At 35.2% G+C, this 27222-nt stretch overlaps 1 protein-coding gene across 1 annotated transcript in view; it reads left to right on the top strand.

Moving 5' to 3' along the window:
* The window catches only part of LOC150078287 (uncharacterized), a 910840-nt gene that overhangs the window by 533338 nt on the left and 350280 nt on the right, over positions 1-27222 (top strand). Inside the window, 4 exon segments of the mRNA XM_090384522.1 lie at positions 4907-5118; positions 13334-13456; positions 19055-19059; positions 21396-21498. Coding sequence (XP_090240648.1) covers positions 4907-5118; positions 13334-13456; positions 19055-19059; positions 21396-21498 — 443 coding nt within the window.

Here is a 27222-nt window from a genome sequence, read left to right as displayed (position 1 = left end):
ATTAAAAGTGTTATCAGGTGTGTTAGCTTTTTCAAAAATAAGTTCTTTTGGATATAGGTTGCTAAAATTTTGAATGAAATGTATACAGTTACGGACACATAAATTGTCCATGAATATGAAGAGTAGTAGGTCACCTGGAAATATTTTTTCAGCGGAATATAGGTATAAGTTAACTATTATACAAATGCAGGAATTCCCATGGGTGCATCTTAACGTGTAAGTAAAATGATCTCCCATCATATACATAATTATGGAAAATACACAGACACAATGTGAGTACACTATGTCACAGTGTACTGGAATACAGTACACTGTCACAATTAATGACCTGCATGTGTTCCATATATAGTGTTCATTAAGAGTTAGTTTTAGGTTATTGAGATCAATACTAGTGAACAGACTATGCAAGTCAAATGTTTGTATATGTGTTATACTGTTACTTTTTTTATAGCATTAATAGCTGATATGTTGTTGAATATGAGGGGATTTCAAAGAGTTTTTCAAACATACTCTAATAGGTAAGAGATAGTCTTAGTAATATCTGTACAAAATTTCAGCCATATAATTTATTCTGTTTCTTTTTGGTAAGTGTGATTCTGAATTCTGTTGATAATCAAGCGAAAAATGGAAAAAATTGAGCAGCGAGTGGTTATAAAATTCCTAACAAAAGAGAACATGGAATTACCGTAAATTGTTGAATGTTATGTGTTTGGTAAATCTACTCCATCATGCATAATCTGGAGGTGATGTATTGGATTTAAGCATGGTTGAGAGAGCATTGAAGATGGCACAAGATATGGGCACCAACAACAGCCAAAAATGAGCAAATGGTCAACAAGGTACATAAATTATGTACATTAATTATGGAAAACCATAAAAGGAACATTTAAATCAGATAGCCAATAATGTAAATTAGCCCTGGGTCAGTACATGCCATCCTGCATGAGTAGCTATGCATGATAAAGGTGTCTTGCTGGTGGGTTCCAAGAATGCTGAGTGACAGTTGCAAAGAGGCAAGAGTGAATATCACCAGGTCTCTTTTGAAAGCATGCCTCTTTGAATGAGGAAGAGTTTTTTTGCCCAAATTGTTACTGCTGATGAATGTTGTGTTCACTGCTATGATCCAGAATCTAAAGTTGCCACTATGCAGTGGAAACATGCTGAGTCACCTACTCCAAAAAAACCATCTGAGATTCTTTTAGAGTCTGCTCATTGATTTTCTTGCAAAGGGTAAAACTGTGACAGGGAGGTGCTACATGGATCTATTAACCAAATTACAGGAATAAAATCAGGAGCGACAGGGTATGCTGTCCTTAGAAGTGTTGTTGTTGCTGGGTAGTAGTAATAGTAGTAGTGGCATGTGATGCAAGAAAGCAAGTGTATGAGCTTATGCAGCATCAGCCAAAAAAAAAAAAAAAAAAAATTTACAAAACAAATCCATATAAATGTTTGTCCACTTCCTCCTTAAATTTATTTAGCCTATCAACTTCCACAAAGACATGGAAGTTTGTTCCAGCAATTAACCACCTGCTGGCTAAAGGCAAATTTCAGCACATCTATTCTACATTTGTCTTTCCTCAATTTGAATTTATGTCCCCTTAGGTTCGCAATCTGAACAAGTGGAAGAATCCCATCAGAATTCAGCGTACTCAACCCATTCAAGGCCTTATACATCTCAATCAGATCACCTCGCAGGTGCCTAGTTTCCAGCCGATGCAATTTACACAACTTAAGCCTCTCTTGGTAAGAGGATCCCTTCATTCCCCTCACCAATCTTGTTGCCCTTCCCTGTACATGCTCAAGCAAATATACATCCTTCCTAAAATGAAGCCTCCAGACCTGTATGCAGTACTCAAGGTGTGGCCTGACCATTGCCTTATACAAAGGGACAATCACCTCCTTTTCCCTGCTAGCAAAATTCCTATATATCATTGACAAAACCCTATGACCTGCCTTGGCAGCCTGTCTGCATTGCTCAGAAAACTTCATATCTGACTGCACAATTACTCCCAGGTCTTTTTAATTTTCAACCACCTTAAGTGCCTCACAGTTGGTATGTTTCTCCGGAGTTACTTCTACCCTTATACAGTACTTTGCATTTGTCAAGGTTAAACTTCAGTTGCCACTTCTCAGCCCATCTGCCCAAATTTTCTAGATCCTGTTGCAGTAGCACACTGCCATTACTGTCATTAACAACCCTGCCAACCTTTGTATCATCTGCAAATTTCAACACTAACCCTGATATACCTTAATCAATATTATTGATAAATATACAAAACAACAGTGGACCCAACAACAAACCCTGTGGGATTCCACTAATAACATTAGTCCACGAAGAGCAGCACCAATTAATTACCACCCTTTGTCTTCACCCATTCAACCATCCTTTTTTTCCATTGTAGCAACTTACCTTTAATACCATTCTGCTCCAATTTGTACAGTAGTCTTGCATGCGCAACAGTGTCAAAAGCTTTTCTGAAATCCAAGTATATGATATCAAAATTATTTTTTGCATCCAGTTCCTTTGTAACCACATCATAATAACCAATAAAATTTGTTAGACAAGACTTTCCCTTAACAAAACCATGCTGTGTCTGAATTATTGCTGCAGTCTTGTCTAGATAATCCTGCAATGCATCTTTAACTAGTGGCTCCATTATTTTACCCAGAAGAAGTTAAACTAACTGGTCTGTAATTACTCATGTCATTTTCGATCCCCCTTTATGAATTGGGGATACATTTGCACATCTCCAGTCCGTGGGGACCTCTCCAGAGTCCAAGGATCTCATAATTATGGCTAAGGGTTTGCTTACTTCCTTTGCTGCCGCCTTTAATATAACCGGTTAGATTCCATCCACCCCAGGTGCCTTTCTTATGTTTAACTTCAACAATTTCTCCTCCACTTTGCTCTCAGTTAGGGCACCTCCATAGCCAGGTGGGCAGGAGCAGTAGTGCATAGCACTTGCTTCTTGATTAGACCGGGGTTCAAGACCGTGACCACCAAATATGGAGGATGCGAAAAGGTCAGGGAATGACCACCGCATATCCCCGGAGCAATATGGCCTTAGTTGCTAATGCTCCTAAAAACCAAATAACAACAACAGCTCTCAGTTATTACAAAATGATTAAGTACCCTGCTACAATTTGATACCCTTCTGGCATTTTCAAACCTTAATAACTCCTCATGTGTGAATGTAGATGCAAAATACTCATTCAATTTGTTTGCTATCTGAGCAGGATCATCAATAGTCGAACCATCGATATCAAGTGGGCCAATCAGATTCTTCCCCTTCCTTTTAGAGTTTATATAAGTAAAGAAATCCTTGCTGTTTTTCTTAGCATCCTTTGCCAAAGATTTCTCATAATCTGCCTTCGCCTGCCTAACCTCCTTTGTGACTTGATTACAGACTAGCTTATATCTGCCAAAGGCTTCTGTGTCGCCTGATAATTTATATGCATCCCATGCATTTTTCTTGTCTGTCACGAGTCTCATTAGTTCATTTGATAACCATTTAGGCCTAAACCTTGAACAATATTTCTTAATAGGTATGAAACTTTTAGTAGCTTCCACAATTAATTCCTTGAATGCTTCTCACTTAGAATTTGCTGTTAGTAAAATCATCAGTTGATCCCATTGTACAGAATTTAAAAACTGTCTGAGACCACTGTACTCACCTTTATGGAAGCAAAAACTCTTTTCTTTCCCCCTCAGGGTAATTATATCTTTAAGTAAATCCCACATCAGTACACTATGATCACTGCCACCGAGTGGTTCTTTTATCTGCAAATTCTTAATACACGAATGATCACTGCTCATAACCTGACCCTCTCGAACATGCTGCATGTTCTAGAGGCAACTGTATGTCAACACCTCACTTGTGAACTGACAGGAACAACAGTGGCCAAACTGGGATTCAAGTCTGCCACATCCACCTTATTTACCTGATTTGACTTTTACTTGTTTAGAAAATTGAAACAGCATCTTCGTGGAATGCATTTTGTGAACAATGATCATCTAAAACAAGCAATGACTGAGTGGTTTGATAAACAAAATACATATTTCTACAAGGAGGGGATTATAAATTTTAAAGACAAATGGGATAAATGCAACACTGTGGATAAGAAGCCTTAACACACTATCAGAATTTCATGAGTCAGTGATTACAGGAACTATATGTTCGGCAAAACGTTTTGAATGATCCTCATTCAAAAAGTCGTGATTACTTTTATTCGTTATTTAAAATAGATTTCAGTAATATTCTGAATGCTATACTTAAAATTTTTGTATAACTGTCTTATCACTAGTTCATAAATTTGAATGCAGTAGTGATTTATGAAATTTTGGAATGAAATAAAGGAATAGAAATACTATAGAAATAATACAATAAAAAACTTTCTGGAAATTAATTTTAATTTTTTAAGCAGTGCTATGAGCTTTTTGATTATTATATTCGATGGTGTTGGTATGTATTTATATGTAGTAGTGGATTGTAGTGACTATGTTTCTTTATATGTGGAACTGGATGTAAAATTGAGTCAGCAAAATTCCATAATTGATCTTTAAAAACCTTCATGTATTAATAACATTAGAGCTTCATTTTTTAAAATTATTTTATACATGTAAATTTTATTCTTATTTTGCATGTTCTTATTGTTGTATATATAAAATTTATCAAAATATAATAAAAAAGTGCTGATTAGTCAACTGTAAGTAATATCACGAGTGAAAATTCATTAGTGATTAAGTGCAGATTAACAGAAGTCAAGCCTTCCTACTATTTTAGGAAATGATTTAATACCATGTTTTTTTTTATATTTTTTTTGATATTATAAAACAGTTGAAAATTAATTTTAAACGTAATGTTTCTTCGTGTTTTAATTTGAGCTCTTTTTAATTATATTTTAGGATTTCTTACCCGGAATACTCCTCTCGATTTTACTGACAATAATCAAAGGAAGAAAATATGCGATGTAATTGCTGCAGCTAGTATTGTTTCAAATGGTGCAGGAGTTGAGACTTCAAAAACATATTTATTGGGTCTCCATGACTTTCAAACATTTCTGTCAATTCATCAAGGTGACCATTTATCGGATAAAGAGGTGACAGAAATTATACAGGTAAAATGCTCTCATTCACAATTTTTGAAATTCACTTTCACTCTATATTCATTTGGGTAGATTGTAAGAAATGAGAGAAGTTCATCTTACTCTTCTCAAAAGCCATTTGTAATATTCTCCCACTTACTTCAACAAAGAGTTCATTCTTAATCCGGTGGATCTAGATTATAATCATTAGCGATGAGAGGTGTATGGCTATAATGAACTACATGACAAAACATTTTAAATTAAATTTGAAATATAAGAGATGTCAAATGGTGGTTAAATGAGTTACAAGTCAGAACAAAATAGCTAAGCAGTTAATACTAATTAAAATAACGGTACTTCCAACTTCTTTTTATAAATGTTAAACTATAAATTGCACTGCTAGAGCAGTTCAGTTTGTAACTGAAGGCTGCCTGGTTTCAGTTGGTTTGTAGTACAGTATACAATATTGTAGATTTTATTGGCTGCTTTGTTGAAAGATGTGTCCAGAAATGGTAATGAAACAGAGATTGTTTTCATTCAGATCAAGGGTGAAACTGATATTTTTATCCTGGGAATTTAAGGATTGATGGGATGGAAGAAGTCTCATGGTACCATATCGTGAGTAGGTCATCTATGAATCTGACCCAAAGTTTGAGTTGTGAGAATGAATTTGGATGGAGCTAAATTTTCCAGATCTCGTATGAAAAATTTGCTAGAAGAGGATTTCCCAAAATCAGCCAGCCATTTCTTTTGGAAGTATATGCACCCTTCTGCCTACATTCAGATGTATGAAATGAAGGATGTTGTGTAGAAAGGCATAGGGATCCTAATGTGTTTATGTCAAGATGCTTAGCCAGGCTTGCTTGGGATAAAGAAATAATGGGGAACATTGATCTGCACTACTGTATACCAGAAGCCAACTGACACCATCACAATATTAAATGTCAAATCAACCACCCTAGCAATATAAAGATAGGTGTAATAAAAAGCCTCATGCTCGGAGTCCTTTGCTTCTACAGCCCCTCTGAACTGGAATCAGAACTGTTACTTGTAAAACAAATTCTTATTTATTATATCTTTATTATCCACAGAGGTATGCAAAAAACTGACTCCTCATTCATAATACCCTGCACCCCACCCAAAAAGCACCATCTACAAAGTGATATACCAGTGTCAAAAAAATAATATTATGTCGGACAGTCCTGCCACAAAATGAAGGCAAGAATAATGGAACATTGCACCCATAGAAGACTAAGACTAGACTACTTAGTTTTGGACAAGACCTTCTCATTCAGTATCCAAAAAAACACAATTTTGACCTGTAAAGTTTGGAAATCTTGTGAGTGTAAAGCAACACAAGAAGGAGAGAATGTTTTGAAATATTCCACATCAAATCATCAGCTAATATCACAAACTGAAAAAAGAGAGAAAGTGACCATTTCCTCCCCTCCACTGGGCTAGTTCTGTTTTTGATTCCTTATAGAAAGAATGCATTTTGATAGCCCCTTCACTTTTGTGTGTATGTGTGAGAGAGAGAGAGAGAGAGAAAAAAAATCCCAAACACAAAGGTATTAGAACTTGTATATGTAGTACTTAGTAGAATTTATTATTATTATTATTATTAGCCATATTTATTTGTTATTTGGTTTTTTTTTTTTTTTTTTTTAGGAGCATTAGCAACTAAGGCCATATTGCTCCGGGATATGCGGTGGTCATTCCCTGACCTTTCCGCATCCTCCGTATTTGGTGGTGACGGGCTCGAACCCCGGTCTAATCAAGAAGCGGGTGCTACGCACTGCTGCTCCTTCCCACCTGGCTACGGAGGCGCCCTATTAGCCATATGGTGCAAGGAAGCCCGAGGCTTATGCTGCACCAGCCAAAAAAAAAAAAAAAATTTCTCTATTACCCCGAGAGAGAGAGAGAGAGAGAGAGAGAGAGAGAGAGAGAGAGAGAGAGAGAGAGAGAGAGAGAGAGAGAGAAAACAACAGTCAGAAGTAGAAGGGAATCACCAAGAAAGAGAAGAATGATTGTGGAACACCAAACTATCAGGACTTATTGTACATAATACTGTGCATAGGTTAAAGGTGGCAAAATGCAGAAAATACTTGTTGACATTAGAATTGAATTTTTGTATATTGTAATTAACATTAGTAGAGGCATATGATGCAAGAAAGCAAGCTTATGCAGCATCAACCAAAAAAAAAAAAAAAAAAAAACTTCCACTTCACCCCTCCATTCGTTCGAAATACCTGTCCATCTGAGCCTTAAATTTATTTAGGCTGCAAGGGATGGAAGTCTGTTCCACCAGCCAACTACCCTCTGGCTAAAGACAAATTTCCGCACATCTATCCTACATCTGTCTTTCCTCAATTTGAATTTATGCCCTCTCAGGTGATTATTCTGAGCAAGAGGAAGAATCCCATCAGCATTGAGCATGCTCAAACTGTTCAAGGCTTTATACACCTCTATCAGATCACTTCGCCGGTGCCTAGTCTCCAGACACTGTAATTTGCAGAACTTAAGCCTTTCTTCGTAAGAGCAACCCTTTGTTCCATTCACTAATCTTGTTGCCCTTCTCTGTACTCGTTCCAGCATCTCTACATCCTTCTTGAAATGAGGCCTCCAGACCTGTATACAATGGTCAGGCCACATTCCCTTGTATAAGGCAATGTGGCCTGCCCATTGCCTTATACAAAGGAATAATCACTTCCTTATCCCTGCTAGAAAAATTCCTGTATATCCTAGACAAGACACCATGAGCTACTCTTGCAGCCTGTCTGCACTACTCAGAGAACTTCATATCTGCCTGCACAATTACCCCCAGGTCCTTTTCATTCTCTACCAGTGTCAGTGTAGTACCACAGAGTTGATACGTTGCTCTGGGGTTGCTGTTTCCCATATGTAGTACTTTACATTTGTCAATGTTAAACTTCATTTGCCACCTCTCAGCCCATCTGCTCAACCTTTCCAAATCCTGTTGCAGCAGCATAGCATCAGTAGTGTCCTTAACAACCCTGCCAACCTTTGTATCATCTGCAAACTTGGACATTAAGCTTGATATACCATCATCAATATTATTTATAAATACAGAAAACAATAATGGACCCAACACTGAACCCTGAGGGTCTCCACTAATAACATTAGTCCACGATGAGCAGTGTCCATTGATTACCACTCTCTGTCTTCTCCCCCTCAACCACCCCTTTATCCATAGCAGCAATTTGCCTCCAGTGCCACACTGCTCCAATTTGTGCAGCAGTCTTCCATGTGCAACAGTATCAAAAGCCTTTCTAAGATCCAAGTATATAATAAAAGTTATTGCCTGCATCCAGCTCTTTTGTGACTGCATCATAGTATCCAATCAAATTGGTCAGGCAAGACTTCAACTTAACAAAACCATGCTGTGTCCGAGCTATAACTGAAGTCTTGTCTAGATGATCCTGCAGTGCTTCTTTAACCAGTGCTTCCATTAATTTTCCTGGAACAGAAGTTAAACTCATAGGTCTATAATTACTTGTGTCAGCCTTTGATCCTCCTTTGTGAATTGGGGTCACATTTGCACATCTCCAGTCTATGGGTACCTTCCCTGAGTCCAAGGAAGCTCTCATAATTATGGCTAAGGGTTTGCTTACTTCCTTTGCTGCCTCCTTTAATATAACTGGATTTTTTGAAAATACACGTTAAGAAAGATTATTCCAGAGAACAAAAGTAGAAGGGTTTATGGGGAAGAGGAAAAGTTTGTTTCTATGAGTTTGGAATTGAATAGTGAATGTTTGCTGACTGGTTGCGGCATATATTCATACTGGTTTGAAGAAGAGTGAGAGAATTACAGATAAATATTCAGAAATACAGTACCCATGGAGGTATCTGCAGAAAAGGCATACAGCAGAAATTGAATGTCTATGAGACAAACTTTGTAAGAGATGAGTCATTAATTAACCTAACTGCTATCTTTTGAATGGAGTCAAGGAGTTTGAGATAGAGGTTTTGAGGATACCACCACAATTGTGGGAACAATATTCCATGATAAGGAAGATTTTGGATTTGTGCAGTCAACAGTTGTTCTGAAGAAAAGTAACATTGAGAACTAAAAAGAAAACAGTTTTTTTGCAGAGTAAGAAATACAAAATAAAGAATGTTTAAAATAAAGAATGATCATAATATTTTTTTTCACAATATACCTTTATTGTACTTTATTGTACATGCATATTTTGATAGTACTGTTCAAAGTAGTCCCTATTTGATGAAATGAAATTACTGCAAATTACTGCAAAAACATGATAGAAACCATTTTTTGACGTGTGTTTGAGAATCACCTCCAAAGATTTTAAGGATGAGAAAAGATTTTAGTGTGGAATTTGGAATACAGGATTTCATCATATAAGAATAATCTCACTAATGCATTCTGAACAAACATTAGGATCAGATGGCTTAAAACTGTAATCTGACAAATAGAAAAGAGGAAGAGAAATCATGCAGATTATCCTGTTTGATATTGGCATAATGCCAAAAGACATGAAGCCTAGAATGGCTATGTGAGAGAGAGATTCCTTTGAAAAAGAGGCCATCACTAAGTTGTAGCATAAGGTACATAAAGGACTGCTAACTTTAACTATATACTTTGAGGGTTGTTGTTGAGAAAACCATCAATGGCGTTAGGTATGTGGTTAGGATTGTCTTGTATTTTAGTAGGTAAATGAAAAAATTATGTAAGAGCATTAGCAATCAAAAGCCTAATTATGTTATTGTTATCTTTCTATACATTAAAATAATTTTCCTCCTAGTGATATTTATTTAGCCAATGGGAGAAGAGGGATGCAGGTTACATGGTAATACATAACAAATACTAAAATACATAACAGAAGCTTGTTTTACTGTGATAAAACAAGCTTCTGTTTAAGCATGGGTATACTAGATAAACAAAGCATGACCACAGGGTACCATTCTTGATTTTCATACGTAACATATTTATGTATTCATAGCTGAGGAAGAGACGCACAGTGTCGAAAACTTCAGTAAGTATTTTATTTTATTTTATAAAAAGAAGCAAGCACAGCAAGCAGGGGGCAATGCCCCCTAGTTATTATAAAAAAAACTTTCTCCTTTATGGGATTTTTTCCGCCCTGTGACAGATACTGGTACTAAATGCATTGGGTGGTCGGTTGTGTCCAGCTACTATTATTGTTGTTACTGTTGGTCAACTTTCTGGAGTTCCATGTAAGTGTTCTCTGGGAGCCTGTTGGTGTTAGGTTCTTATGGAAGCTCTTTTGCTAGTGGTTGACATGATGATGATTGAATTGGTCATTACATGTTCCATATGCCACATATGGAACATGTAATGATGTGGTTACAAAGGAACTGGATACAAAAAATAATTTTGATATCATATATTTGGATTTCAGGAAAGCTTTTGACACTGTTGCGCATGGAAGACTATTGTGCAAATTGGAGTAGAATGGTATTAAGGGTAAGTTGCTACAATGGATAAAATGATGGTGAAGTAGGAGAAGACAGAGGGTGGTAATCAATGGGTGCTGCTCTTCGTGGACTAATGTTATTATTGGAGTCCCAGGGTTCGGTGTTAGGTCCAGTGTTGTTTTGTATATTTATCAATGATATTGATGAAGGTATATCAGGCTTAGTGTCGAAGACTGCTGATGATACAAAGGTTGGCAGGGTTGGTGTTAATGACAGTAATGGCAGTGTGCTACTGCAACAGGATCTGGATAATTTGGGCAGATGGGCTAAGAAGTGGCAACTGAAGTTTAACCTTGACAAATACAAAGTACTGCATATGGGTAGAAGTTCAACTGGTCTCTGACTTTCCATTGAACATTGAACTGGTCTCTGACTTTCCAAAGGAATCTTTTTTGTGCCTGTGCTTCAGTATGGTGTGTTTCAATGTGCGTTCTGTTCCCTTGAATTCTGTTAGCACTTTGTTCTGCTATTCTATTTGAATAGTATGATTTTGTCTGTTTACACTTTGGCTACTCTGCATTGTAGTTCTTGTTCTTGCTGTTCCTCCAACAGTTCTGGTTCTGTTATGGCCATATTGGTTATTATTTGTAGTTTTTCTCATGACTTGCTTAATTTTTTCCAAGATTACAGGAACTGTTAGATTCTTCATGACGATGGTCCATCTCTGCTCTGCTATTTGCTATTCAATGGCCTGAACATCGGGAATAGGTCGAATCACTTTGTGTACAGTTTTGTTACTCTGTAGAATGATCACATATGAATATATTCATTTCTACCTTCTTCCTACCTTGGTGCACACTTCTGCAGGAAGCACTTCCAGTAGGTTAGGCTGGATGGGCTTGCCTTTCACCTGTGGTATTCATACAGAAGACAGTGCCACTTGTTCCACTGTCATCTATGGGAGACATCATTATTAATAGTAGTAGTAATAGAAGGCCATATGGTTCAAAAAAGCAACCCTGTAAAGCATCACCCAAAAAAAAAATAAAAATAAATAAAATAAATACATTCTAACACCACCAGTCCATCCACTAAAGTAATTTGTTTAGTTCTTCCTTGCATTTATTCAAACTACCCACTGCCACAACAAAAGATGGAAGTTTGCTCCAACAAACAACCACCAGGACAGATGTGTAGAAGGCAAAATTCTACACATCCATCCTGCAACTTCCTCGATTTCAATTTACGCACTCCCCCATATGTAGTTTGAACAAGAGGAAGAATGCCATCAGCATTGAGCCCGTTCAATCCATTCAATACCTCAAACAACTGAATCAGATCTCCCTGCAGGTGCCTAGTCTCCTGTTTGCACAACTGAGGCCTTTTCTGGTGAGACCACCTCTTTTAGTAATAGTAATAGAGGCATGTGATGCAGGAAAGCAAGCTTATGAGCTTATGTAACATCAGCCAAAAGAAAAAAAAAAAAAAAAACAGTTTCATAACCATTCCCTCTAAAAGTTCCTCCTTGAATTTATTTAAGCTATCAACTTCCACAACAACAGATGTAAGTTTGTTCCAGCAATTAAACACCCACTGGCTAAAGGCAAATTTCCTCACATTTATTCTACAACTGTCTTTACTCAATTTGAATTTATGTCCCTCAGGTTCGTAATCTGAGCAAGCGGAAGTATCCCATCAGAATTCAGTGTGCTCAACCCATTCAAAGCCTTATACACCTCAATCAAATCACCTCGCAAGTGCCTAGTCTCGTCTCCAGCCACTGCAATTTGCAGAACATAAACCTTTTTTGTTAAGACCCCTTCATTCCCCTCATGAATCTTATTTCCCTTCTCTGTACATGCTGCCAGCAGCTACTACCTCATTTTAGGAAGGATGTAGAGTTGCTGAAGCAACTCTACATCCTTCCTAAGATGAGGCCTCCAGACCTGTACGTAGTACTCAAAGCATGGCCTGACCATTGTCTTATACAAAGTGATAATCACCTCTTTTTCCCTGCTGCTAACAAAATTCCTCTATATATCTTTGACAGTACCCCATAATCTGCTCTGTCAGCCTATCTGCATTACTCAGAAAACTTCATATCTGACTGCACAATCACTTCCAGGTCTTTTTTATTTTCCACCACTCTAAATGTAGTACCACACTGTGGGTACATTCCTCTGGGGTTACTTCTACCCATATGCAGTACTTTGCATTTGTCAATGTTCAACAAACATCTCCGCAAACATCTGTGTTAAATGCTTATCATGCTCCCACTCCTGTGTTAATTTTCTATATAGTTTTGGCTTTTTTTCACTCGCTTTGTATTACTGAGTATTGGAAGTGAAGTAGTTAGATAAATACTAAAAATTATATATATTTTTAGTATTTAAAATACTGGAAAAAATAATTTTTCATATAATAAGTAAAATGTATATGTGTGTATTCTTCCATGATGATTTCCTTGCACATTACAATCTGAGCTATGGCATTTTACAATTAGTATATCACCAATCAGTAAGCTTGAATCTACAAGTGAATTGAGCACTTGGATTTCATTGGGCATGATGTGATAAAAAAAAATTTTCTGTGAATGATCAGAACAAAAATGGAATGTTACAGATGTATTACCAGCTTGATATTTATTTAAGGTTAAATCTATTGTTCAGTGGCCAACAGATTTAATCTTAGAAACAGAATGAATTTTAAAAAATTATACATTTTTTGTATTGTACATAAAAAATTGTACATAATATTTTGTCATTAACTGAACATTTTGATTATTACTAAAGCAAATCATTTAGTGTTTGTTCACATTATTTTCCATTAGCGGCATGAACCTGATAGATCAGTGCGACTGCGTAATTGCTTGTCCTTTGAAGGATTTGCCAGGTACCTAATGGATAAGGAAAATTATGCTTTCATTGCAGAAACAGTCCATCCTGATGAACAGGTATTCATTTTTTCTTTATATTCTCATTATTTTTTTACCATTAAGATGACACCCTCTGACTTTCACCTTTTCACTGTTGTGGCTATAATGGTGAAGTAAAGTGAAATGAACCACATGTATTTTCTGTGTTTCTTTGAGTTATTCTCTTACTAATGTTCTATTAATAGTATTTCTTGTTACTTTTGTGTTGTGTTTGCTTGAGACTAATAGGAGTATGTTGCCATTTTTGATTACAGTTAAAAGGAAATGTATCCAGCAAGAATTGACTTTTGAATGAAACTCTTTCTATTAGATGATTCCACACTGAAAAGAAGATTCCAAGGATTTTTTTTTTTTTTTTTCCAACTTCTGTAGATTGTAATTTTCAGGAAATAAGCATGAAGAAGGTTGTTCCAGAAAATGTAAACTGAATGAATAAATGAGCAAGAAGAAAAGTTGGTTCTCTGAGTTTGAAGTTGGACAATAAAAGAATTTTGACTGGTTGCGGCACATGTTTGGATTGTTTTGAAAGAGAGAGAGAGAGAGTGGGAAGTATAAAAGCCAATTCAGAACAGTGCCCATGGAAGTATCTGCAGAAAAGGCATGCAGCAGAAACAGAACAACTATGAGACAGAGGATGGAGAGACTCTGTTAAGAGTTGAGTCATTAATTAATCTAACTACCCTCTTTTGAATGGAATCTAAAAGTCTGAGAGACGTTTTGGGGCCACTGAACCATATGTAGGAACGATATTCCATGGTAGGGCAGATTTGCAATTGGTACTGAGTGAACACCTGTTTTAGACTCCTTAGTAGCAAGCATAGCTTGTCATACCTAAGACTATATCTATGGCCAGCCTGAAAATTCAAGTTTTTGATGACCTGTGAGATGGGTCTAAGAGAAAATTCCCTAAAATATATATTTCAGATTCTATGTGATAAATGAAAGATCAAATTCCCTAAATATGATATTCAGTTGCTATAATTCTGTAAAATAAATAAAATGTCATTCTGTGAAGAACATTCCTTGGAAAACAACTTCTTGACATGTCAAAATATCAATGTGTGAGATATAAGGTTTGCCCAAAAAGTTTAGCAAATGTAGCAAAAAATAAATTTTATTCAATGATAAATATTTATATTGTTAATATTCTTTAATATAATATATTACCATATGCTTGTTCCGTTATGCCTGCCACAGATCAAAACATTTCAGAAGTTTTCTTTTGTGAATACTTTTGGGAAGTCCATCATGTTTGACTAGATTTCTTGAATCGATTCAAATCATTTTCCTTATGTATCCTATTTTAAATTTTGAATAGCCAAAAATTTTTGGCTATTCCCAAATTAGGTGTGGCACAATGGGAATGTTTTTTTTTTTTTGGTCAAAAATGTTTGCCAGTCATGTTCAGACCTTTTCATTTTTAGAATATGCAACAAATGAGTAAACAAGTGTTCACTGAAAGTAGATTTCTGGTGGACTGATGTAACAAGTTAAAAGTTGATGTGCTCATGCTCAAAAGAAACTGTCTCAAAATGTTTTAGCTACCATTATGCATTCAGTAAATATAAGTTCATTCACTGAACGTTTGGATCAAACTTTTTATATTATCAATTACACATACATTATAATTGTTTTATAGGAATTGAAGAATGCAGGAGCAAAGTATAATAGGATGCTTCATAAAAATTTTGGAAATGAAGAAAATAAAACTGATGACATTAATTGGAAACATTATTGACTTTATGAAAAGCAAGATATCGTTGAAAACATTAAAATAGGCATATCATTATCAGTCATGAGTAATAAGATATAAAATAATATGTAGCAATTATTAGGGAAATGTTTAAATACAGATCTTCACAAGAATGTACCTCCATTAAATGAGAAATAAGAATATATATTTGCACTGTGTACACTTCATTGATGCAAATTGTTTCTGTAGACATTCTGTCTTTAAATTTCATATTGAAATTTAAACATTTTTGGCTAATTTGGAAAAGTTTTTGGCTATTTTTTAATAATTGAAGTTTTTTTTAGATTCTATAGCCAGGTTTTTACATTTCTTATAAGCTCTGTAACATTGTGAAACTATTATTATTTTCAATGGTGTCATAGTATCATATATCCTTGTATCAGCCTCTTCATTACCTGTGAGAATAATACTTTTCAGCTGGATGATACGAGGGGGTATCAGAAAGTTCATACCCTTACCTAGAAATAATAGCCCTAGAAAAGTGAAACTTCAGAGGAACTTTAATCCTTTTCTATGTACTCTCCATGTATAGTAACACATTTCTCCCATCTATGGATCATTTGTTTAATGCCTTGATCATTGAAATCCGCACTTTTTGCCTGAAACCACAATTCCACTTCATTGATGACTTCTTGAGAAAAATCAAAGCAGCATCCATGCAATGGTTTCTTCATTTCTTGAAACAAGAAGTCTGATGGTGCTAGATCAGAAGAATAGGGTGTGTGCTACAGTAGTTCGAAGCCGCACTGGGCAACAAAGTTGGTGGTGGCAACGGCTGTGTCAGCTGGTGATTGTCTGACAGAAGACGGACACCTTTGGATAACATTACATGCCTTTTCACCTTCAAAGCATCATATAACTTTTTCAAAAGATTTGTGTAGTAGTCTTCACTAAATTTGGAACGACGAGGTAAGTAATCTGTCAGGATAACCCCTTTTCTGTCCCAAAACATGGACAACATCACCTTCTTCACAGATGGAGTGGTCTTTGCCTTTTTTGGGAGGTGGAGAAGAAGTGTGCTTCCACTGCTTTGACATGGCTTTAGTCTCTGGATCATACTGGCACACCCAGCATTCGCCATTTGTCACCCACTGATCAAAAAAAAGTTCTCAACATCCACATTACACAAACCCAACAGTTTACGAGAACATTGCATTTGACACTGCTTCTGGAAAGGCATCAGCAATCTTAGAATTCATTGTGCGGAGACCTTAGACATGTGCAGATGGTCACGTAAAATGCTGTGGGCAGATCCATAACTAATTCCAACTGCATTTGCGATGAAATGAATTGCCACACTTATGTCACTCAGCACCAGCTGCTTAACCTTTACAGCCATCTCACTGTCTGTGGATGTTGATGGCCTTCCTTCTCTTGGCTCGTCAAAGACCGCACTGGAACTCCCTTTGACACTTTTTTACAGTGTTATACACAGCTTTCATTTCTTCATCAATTTTCTGAGCTTTCTTGCCCTCCAAATGCAGGAACTTGATCACTGCTTGATACTAAACTTTGTCAACCATAGCATCCTTCCTCAGATTCCGGGCTCCATCTCCGGCGTATGATCACCTACGGGAATGAAATTTCACGTGTTAGTTATTGAATATGTAGACAACTTATATTAAAAATGGCATCTTCCTACTGATGTTTTATCTAGGTCAGGGTATGAACTTTTTGATACCCCTTCATATGTTCGGTACAGTATTCCCCACTACAGCACAATTCACTCAATGCTTGTTTGCTGTTACACTGTATTTTTTGTAACTCTCAAAATTAAATTTAGCATTTGAGTTATTCTCTACTGAATTTGCATCAAATATGTTTTTATTTGCTTCTGATTTGTTTTTATTTATTTTTTATTTATTTTTTTTTTTTTTGCGGTGTGTCTGTGTAATAACAACTAAAGAAGCATTTACCAGCTCTAATCTTCTAATTACACTGAGCAAGAAATTTTAAGCTTTTGATTCCTCCCTTCCCAAATAAATATGGTACATCTCATTGATTTTGCTGGGCTGAATCCAAATTTGAAGTCATATATTGCCTATACACCCATAGCTTTGGAGCAGGCAGGTTTTGCTTATTGGAATTTTTAATGAAATTTTAACAAATATTGCAATAAATGGTATAAAAATATAATCTGTTAATATTTTTTATTTGTTTTTGCTTTTGTAATGATCAGGAGACTCTCTAATCCAGCACTAGTCTGCCAGCATATAGGGCTTCCACCTTCCTCAAGAACATTTACTGTGGTAGCAATATTTTGATAAAATCTTGGTAGCAATATCTTGATTAAATCTTGGTAGCAGTATCTTTGACAGAAATATTTACCTTGTTTATCCTTAATGTCTAATGTCCAGAGTTATCTCCAAAAAAAGTCTAAATGGGTATGGAGGAAGTGTATTTTTAGAGATGTGTTTCACCCAAAGTTTTGGTAGGGTTTATAATAAATTCTCAATTAAGATTTTGTAGTTGTCTGCCCTGGTGTTGCCCAGAAAATGTTCACAAACTTTCTTGAAGTATTGCCAAGCTTCCTGTTCCAAAAGATTTTACAGTCTTTCAAATTGTTTATCTTTCAATAGATTTGTGATCTGCAGACCAAAGATATGGCTCCTTTGATTTTTGAATCATTTTATTTTTAAATATTGAAAGTTGCCTCCATTCCTTCCATAACTTTAACAGAATTCTTCATTAGACCTAACTTTATGCGACACGGTGGTAAAAATATATTTTCAAAATCAACTAGTGACCTATAGATGACATTTTTCTTTCTGGGTACAAGATGGGTGAAATTTTAGTTTTAAAATATAATGAATTTTCTATTGACTGTGCTCAAAAAAAAAAAAAAAAAAAAAAAAAGCAAAAAAAAAAAAAAGAATTATTCTGTGAAAATTATAGAATTATTCTGTGAAAAGAAGTTCAAGGTTCTCATAGGATTCTTTCATGTACTGATTGGTATTAACATATATCCATCCATACTGATTGGTTACAGACGAATGTTCTGTGCTACTCCACAATATTTCCATTGTGGAGTAGCACAGCTTTGGGTTGAATTTTAAATATTTGATGAAAAGCCTTCATTCTGGTTTGTGTTCTCTTTGAAAAGCATCAAGCAGTCCAAGATCAATGCGATACAAAGTTAATCTTTTATAGTAAAATATGAAGAAAGCTTTCTTTTTTTTTTTTTTTTTAAATACCAATATAGTTATATCTTTTTTGCAGTAAATTCCATTCCATTTGTAGATTCAAAATGTTTGGGCTGTGCTTTAAATAGATTTAAATCATATGCAAGCCTCATCTTATAACTTTGAGTTATAAGATGAAGCCTGTTTTTGTCTTGGAACCTGAATTCTGATTTAGAACTTGTATGGACTGTTTCCATTGGGCTATTTATGTTTTTTTTTTTTTTTTTTTCTTTTGATGACTAGGATTTTGGAGGAAAGGGACAGGAACAGATAGTTCATTGCTGTGAATGACTGATCTAATGGCTAATGGACTGTTTCAGATACACAAGTTTTTTTATTTTTCCATTTCTGTCTTTCAGTTTGAGTTATGCAAAAATGGCACTTGTTGAAAGGATTGGTTGGCTCCTTCCATGGAAACAACAAATGGTAGTGATACTTTATTTTGTTAAGCAGCCTCTGAAGCGGAAGCACATTTGGTATAGCATAAAGTGTCCACTTCTTGTCCTAATCACTTAAATTACAGTCAAAATAAAGTTAATATTCTTTCTTTAATGTGACATTATAGACCGTCTGTGAGATTTAATTGTGTAAACATGACGAAAGCTATCTGATGAATTAATACACTGACATGACATTTTAAAAGCACATTCAACTGCAGTTGACACCAAAAGCTATAAAAAGAGCAAGTTTATTAATATATAGCAACATAACTCACAAACTTATAATTCTGACTGATTAACCTATATGGGAGGTTTGTGTTATATATCCGTCTGACATGCAAGGAGTTGGAGGATAGAATAATCTAGAAACTGCAGCAAGAAAACTCCTGACTCCAGAGTTCTTAATCAGCAGTCCACCTAATAAGAATAGATAGATCAAAATGGAACACACTAAAATATGAAATATCTTGCAAGCTAAGAGTGGTAGGGAAAAGTAGGCTGGACATTCAAAATCATTGCCAAAAAATACACTACATCCACCATGTTTTTGTTGAAAAAGTTCTTCACTGTAATTAGCAAATAAATGATAACTCAGTTGGTGTAAACCACAGTTTTATATCTGACCATATAAGTCAAATGGATAACTGCTTTCTTTTAGCAGTGAGGGTGCTGAACATATATTTTTTCAGGGCAGTTAGGTTTCCACTAGGAACTTACTCTGAGAGGAATGATGTTTGTTAGTGTAATTTTGAAGTTTTTTAAACATCGAAACTTTATACATAGAGGCTTTAATGAATGCTATCTTATGTTGACATGATTTCCCACATTAGTGTTAATTTGTTTTTCAGAAAAAGAATCATGTAAAAAAATTAACATTCTCTTTTTTTTAAGCTCTTTATTAAGTTTATCAACTTTTGAATCTGAATTCAAGAGAATTTATTCAGTTTCTTGGTCAGATCTAATAGCTTACTTTTTCAAGGCTAAAAGAGCTGACTTCCTGGCCATGAAAGATCTAACAGTGAAATGCTAGATCTTTCATGGCTAGATCTAACAGCTGAATCTTGATTTTCAAAACTATTTTTATTCTTTTGTCTGCTAAAACTGTTTGCTATTAGTTAGGAATACAGATGAGAGATGGCTGTACATACCATATGATTTTAAGCAATTCATACATTAATGGATGCATTATTTGAACCATAGTTGAAATTATATTGAAAATGTGTATATGAAAATGTGTATATGTGTATATGTTGCTGCTGTGGCATCTTTTCTCTTGCTCAGACAACACACATGAGGGAGCATAAATTTCATTTTGCAGATGGATGGTTTCAGGATAGATGCACAGAAATTTGCTTTCAGCTGGAGGATAGTTGATTGTTGGAACAAACTTCCATCTGGTGCTATGGAAGTGGGTAAGCAGGGTTAGACAGTCATTGCAGGGTCAGGCAATGTGGGATGTTGTTTTTTTATACATACTCTAAACATAATTCTGTGTACTTAGCATTAGTGTTATCATTAGTAGAGGCATATGATGCAAGAAAGCAAGCTTATTTAGCATCAGCCAAAAAAAAAAAAAAAAAAAACTCTTCCCGTTTCACCCATCCATCCAAAAGTGTGTCTAGTTCAGCCTTGAATTTATTTAAGCTGTCTACTTCCACAATGATAGATTGAAGTTTGTTCCAGCACTCAACCACCCACTGGCTAAAGGAAAATTTCCATACATCTATTCTACTTACTGCTCAATGGGTTAGGCGCCTCCGTAGCCAGGTGGGAAGGAGCAGCAGTGCGTAGCACACGCTTCTTGATTAGACCGGGGTTCGAGCCCGTCACCACCAAATATGGAGGATGCGGAAAGGTCAGGGAATGACCACCGCATATCCCGGAGCAATATGGCCTTAGTTGCTAATGCTCCTAAAAAAAACCAAACAACAACAACAACAACAGCTCAATGGGTTAAAATATTTCATCTTCTTTTCCCCTAGAACTGGTCTGGTTAATACATGCAGTTTGTAATCAGATTTATATTTTTGTAATACCATCACTGACATTGGGTTCAGTTTATCAATTTATAATACCATCATTATTAATGCATTATTTGCTTGTTCACTTCATTATCCAGTACTATCGATTAAAATCTGTTTTTAAAATGTATTCAGTAAAAATTGTATTTTGAATTTCTAAAATGCATATTGTAAAAAAAAAATAATTGATTAAATTGAATAAAGAAATTGTTCAAATTTATTTTTAAATATATCTTTTTTTAAAATTTAAATAAATTTTTTGAATAAATTTCTTTTATTCATATAATATAATTACTTAAAAGTATAAATGATTGTGAAAATATGACTTAAAATAAAGAAATGAAACAGAAAATGCCCGAATTTGAATATTCATCTGATGAGGTAATTATAAATATCATCTCTGTGTTGATTCCTTGCCAGTGTTGATTAGAACCGTATACTTTACAAAATAATTTCTTGCATTTGGCAACAACTATTGTATATATTGGATTTAATTGTTATTTTTAAAATTACTTTCATTTGAAATGAATTATTTAATTAAACATATCTTATTTTACAGAGCATGGATCATCCATTATCACATTACTACATTGCTTCTTCACACAATACATACTTAACAGGGCATCAGTTAAAGGGGGAATCCTCTGTGGAATTATATAGTCAAGTAAGTTGCATATGAAATTAACTTTAAAATTTGGTTAGTAATGTACCATTATTTTTTAAAAATATATATATACAGTAAGCACCCAGTTATAGTGATCACATTTGCAAATTGAATTTTTATTCTAATAAACAGTAATTCTAATAATCAAAAATTGATGAATATTATCCACATGCTATAAAAATAAAAATATAAAGCATAAATTTGCACTTTATTACCAAAAGTTGATTACCAATTAAATGATGCGTGAAAATCAGAAGAATATTATCCACAGGTTAGCAAAATAAAAATAAATTTTAATTACATATGTAGCTTAATTAATATACATATTAATTAAACGTAACACTTTGTAATCTGATTATAATTTTAAATAGTCACTTATTTTAGATTGCTTTAAATTATCACTACAAAGTCTATTTATAAATTTTTCAATTTTCTATAACAGTCTATATTCATGATCACTTGCACCAGTTTGTTCCAATGCTCTTTTCAGGATGGCTATAGTTTCATGAATTTGCAGTTTTGTAACTGGTATTCATTCATCTTCATTTTCCTCCTCCTTGGAAAAATTATCAGTAATGGAGTGGGCCATTTCTTCTTCTGTTAAAGCTGTAGTAACTACTCATTTATAACAGATTGTACAAACGAAAAGGCCCAATATACCAAAAACTGCAAATTGATTTTATTGTTTTATGGTTGTGACCTCTAAAAATGTGACTTTCAGAAATGTGCTTTAGAAAAATATCACACAGGCATTCAAAATTGACTCTTATAACTGATGATGTGATTCTAATAAACGATAAAAGTGTAGTGTATTTTAATGATTTGAATCGGTTCTTTGGAATTTGATTCTCTAAAGAGGCTGATTCTAATAACCGGTGATCACTATAACCAGCGCTTACTGTACTTAAAAATGAAAAGTGCACATTTATACTTAATGTAGACATATATAATTTGATGATATATGATAATAATGAAATTAATTGCACTATTATCTTATCATCAAATTATATATTTCTATATATTATAATTGTAGTGTAGAATGTTTTAAAGTATATCATCCTGTTTTGATTAGTGTTATTTTTAATGTATTATGAAATTTTTATAATTTTCATCTTCATTATGATTAATATGAGAGCAAGTAAGGATGCTTCAACATAAAATTGCAAGGCTCTGACAGGAATGGCTATGGATGATTTCTCTATGAATCATGAGTTCATTGCTTGTATTGCCTGTAGCATGTATTCCAAGATCTCCTCTTGTAAATAATCCTAGTGTTCAACCAATGATTAATTTCTATGTCCACAATGTATGGAGTATGGTGAACTGAATTTAAAAATTGGTGCTTTGTTGAATGAGTTTGAATCACTGAGGAAGCGAGTTGATGCACTGGGGTGTAATAAAATTAGGACTTGTTGTTCGGAGTGCAGCAAGCTGCTGTTCGCTGCACTTCCAATTACATCAGGAGCACGCTGCCCTGATTCAGATTAATTCTGCCATACCTTTATAATATATAGAAGTAATAATTTTCTGCTTTATTTTACCTAAATGTCAACTTTAAAATCAATAATAAATAAATAAAATGACAAACAATATTACAGAAATAAAAATATTTGTTCACTGATTATCATTTTAAAAATATATTGTAGTAATAAGAATTACTGTATCATATAAAATTTTAATAAGTTCACATTTAGAAGTATAGTACAGTAAATATAATTTATTACTTTACACATGTTAATATATTAATTTTTGTTTTTAACATTTGAAATTTTTTTCACAGATTAATATGAAAATTTGTCTTGAATGCAACTAATATTCAATTCAAATTAGATTTTTACCCCCCTTCCCAGAAAAAAAAATATTGAACCATTTTCTTTGGTTTAAGTATATCTTACACAACTTTCTCATCTCTGTCTACTCTTTTTTGGAGGTGGAGGAAAATAGGTGCTAGTACAGCATATCAAATTATATTTGTGCATAATCATTCACAAATGTTTACAGTATGAGGTCATTCACAGTGACATTTGTAATTTTTACATAGATAAAACCAATAAATTTTATATATAGATGGACTTTGAAAGTAATTTGTTGTACTAAATTTTTATCAGAGCTATTCACTCAGTGAGATTTACAGAGCATGAATAATGAGGGTTAGCCAAGACCTGAAAATATTTTTGTTAAAATGGAATTTAATTCACAAATTAAAAAATGGAAATCTCCTCATTTAATCATTCGCAGACAGTCTTTCAGATATTCCAAGCTGTGCTTGCTACCTGGGAGGCTAAAACACTGATGGAACTGATATTCAGTGATATTCAAGTCAAGTGGACCTAATTTCGGCAAAGTCCAGTCAGTCTGTGACAGCCAATAATCTGCTTGCACCTTCACAATGGTGGAATTGTTAGTAACCCTGGGTATAACCCCCATGTGCAAATCCTGAAATACAGTATTTAGCACACTGTGGGTGACCACCCAGGTGCAAACCAACATATGCAGGGAAGGTGTGGCACCCACACCACACAGAGGAATGCTGCCCCTCTATGTTACCAGGCAATACTAGGTAATAGATGACTCTCATCAACCAGTGCAATACCAACACTTTGCTTATTGGAGGCTTGAAGAAGTGGTGGAACCCATGTTTAGTCTCCAGATCAAAGCTCCAGGAATCTCCCCCCCCCCCCAATTTCTTCCATCATGCAATATGATTGATGCTGTTTGAGGTTATGATGGACATCATGGCGAGTTCCAATCTTCCTTACATTTCAGGGGTAGAGCTCTAAAATGTTGTTTGCAAACTGGTTGCTTGTTTGTACACCAGACCCAACCTATTGGTAACTTTCTAGGAAGCTTACGGATAAACTAGTTTATAATCTTGCAGCCTCTACTCTGCCAGATAGCGATTGAGGGAGCCTGAGTAGTGTGTAAGTGGGGGACATTGTCGAGGCCACGTTTTGTCAAGGAGTTGGATATATTCTTACCATGTCCAAAAATTTCATTACTTCATACAGCATGTCCTTGACAAATTTTCTTACTTCTGAATGCACCATCAGTTGTCAAACTAATAGAACAAACTGATCTGTGGAAGGATCTAAACCAGCCAAAAATTTCCTCATTGATTTCATGAATCTATGTGGTCTCTGTTCTAATCTCAGTGATGTCCATTTCCACTTACAGTCTGCAAAATCTCATGTATTTTTTCTGACAGAATTCCAGTTATTGGTTGATTCAACCACTGCTCATCTCAGTTGTCCAAATTATTCACTGTATGATTCCTTTCGCATCAAAGATGTTACTTGTTCATATGTCCATTCTGATATTTCAGAGATTTAGTAATTTGGAATCTCCTCTTTTCAACTTTCTCTGGCTTAAAATCTCTCTACCACAACCTTAAAATCTGCTTGCTGTTAAATTCATCTGTTGCCTCTCTCATTCTCACAACTCCAATAATAACTTTGAACTTTTTGACTTCCTCTCCTTGAAACTTGATTTCCTCCAGTCAACTTCCTGATAACAGTGAGGTAATTTTTCTTGGTGATTTTAAGGTTCACAACTCCAGCTGGCTTCCATTTTCTAATCATAAGGACCCAGCTGGTCAAGATGCTGAGGCTTTTGCAATTACTAATGACTTCATATAGATTGTTCATTTACCTACCAGAATACCAGACAATCCTAACCACATAGCCAACAATCTTGATCTTTTTATCACAAACAACTCTCTAAGTACACAATCGAGGTGAGTGGTCCCCTAGACCCCTCAGATCACGACTTTGTGATGGTCTTTTCTCCAATGGATCCTTTCTCTCTTGGCCATTCTCAACCTCATGTTGTTTGGCATTTCAAGAAAGAAAAATAGGATGAACTGTGAAATTTCTCTTCCTTGTTTGATTTACTGTTTTCAAAACTTCTGATGTCAACAATTGCTCAGCTCGTGTCAGTGAAATTATTCTTGTAGGGATGGAATCCTTTATTCCGCACTCTACCTTAAAATCTTGTCCTTTATCTAAACCTTGGTTTTCCAATAAATATGCTAAGACTGTTGAAGAGAAGAATGTTGCATGTTGTAGTTGGCTTGCATCCAAATCTCTAGGTTCATTTTCTACTTACACCAATGCTCACAACAATTGTAAAGCAGTTATTAATCAGACCAAACTAGATTTTGAACACGCTTAACATAGAAAACTTGCTTCTTGTTCAAATGGTAGCCAATCATTCTGGACTCTTGCCAAAGCTATTGGCCACAAAATCTCTATTCCCACCGCTGTCAAAACCAGATGGTTCTATTGCCACTTCAGCCAAGGATAAAGTTGACCTGCTAGCATCCTATTTTTATTCCAAGTCGTGTCTTTATGATCTTGGTAAACCATCTCCTACCATTCCCAGTACACTGCATTCAATGCCTCCTTTGTTCCTGCATCAAAAGGATGTCAGAATAATTTTGAACAATCTTGATGCAAAAAAGCTCCAGGTCCTGAATGGTATTTCTCCACTTGTTCAGGAAACCTTGCTCCTGCACTTATTCCTGTTCTATGTTGCCTTTTTTTTTTTTTATTCCAAAGGTGTTTTTCCTTCTGCTTGGAAATTTGCTGATATCCAGCCAGATCATAAAAAGTATGACAAATCCCTCCCATCAAATTATTGTCCCATTGTAATTACTTCAACTCTTTCTAAAGTAATGAAGAACTCAATTAACTGCCAAATCTCAAACTATCTGGAAATCTCCCATGTGATCAATGATCGCCAGTATGGATTCCATCATTGTCGATCCACTGGTGATATTCTGGCTTATGTTACCCATCTGTGGACAGATTCAATGGCAAAGTTTGGTAAAACTCAAGCAGTTGCTCTTGACATAAGAAAGGCTTTCGATCATGTTTGGCATAAAGGTCTTCTAAACAAGCTTCCATCTTATGGTTTGCCAACTGTTTTTTGTAATTGTTTATCGAGTTTTCTCTCTGACCACTCACTGCAGGTGGTGGTAGATGGCTCTTTATCTTCTAACTACTCTAATGCTTTCTCCCATTTTTTAATTCTTTCTCCCACTTTTTTGCTCTTATGTATTAATGACCTTCTTCCATTAACTGGAAATGCTATCCATAGTTTTGCTGATGATAGCACATTGCATTCCACCTTCCAGTTTGAGAAAACTTGCCCTACTCAAACAGCTTCAACTTCTCAATTATCCATTATGAATTCCTTAAATGCTTAATTTCAGGAAATTCTCCAGTGGGGCAAAGATAACTTAGTTGATTTCATTTCTTCTACTCCTATTCTTATCTTCCATGACACTAATTTCTAGGCAAGATCATATATCTCTATTGGGAATTACCCTGACTTTTAATCTCTCTCTCTCTCTCTCTCTCTCTCTCTCTCTCTCTCTCTCTCTCTCTCTCTCGGCATAAGCACATTACAAATATTTCTTCTTCTGCATCTAAAAAACTGGATTTTCTCTTTCCCTCTCTGCGTTACTTTTCTTCCAAACTGATGTTCACTCAGTACCAATTGCAAATCTGCCCTACCATGGAATATTGTTCCCACATCTGGGGTAATGACCCCAAAACATCTCTCAGGCATTTAGATTCCATTCAAAAGAGAGCAGTTAGATTAATTAATGACTCAGCTCTAACAGAGTCTCTCCATTCTCTGTCTCATAGTCATTCTGTTTCTGCTGCATGCCTTTTCTGCAGATACTTCCATGGGTACTGTTCTGAATTGGCTTTTATACTT

Source organism: Mastigoproctus giganteus, chromosome 11 (genome assembly GCF_048544385.1).
Source record: "Mastigoproctus giganteus isolate SK-2022 chromosome 11, ASM4854438v1, whole genome shotgun sequence".
Taxonomy (NCBI): Eukaryota; Metazoa; Arthropoda; class Arachnida; order Uropygi; family Thelyphonidae; genus Mastigoproctus; species Mastigoproctus giganteus.
The sequence above is the reverse complement of the archived record's forward strand: the minus strand, read 5'-3'. Positions and strand labels throughout refer to the sequence as shown.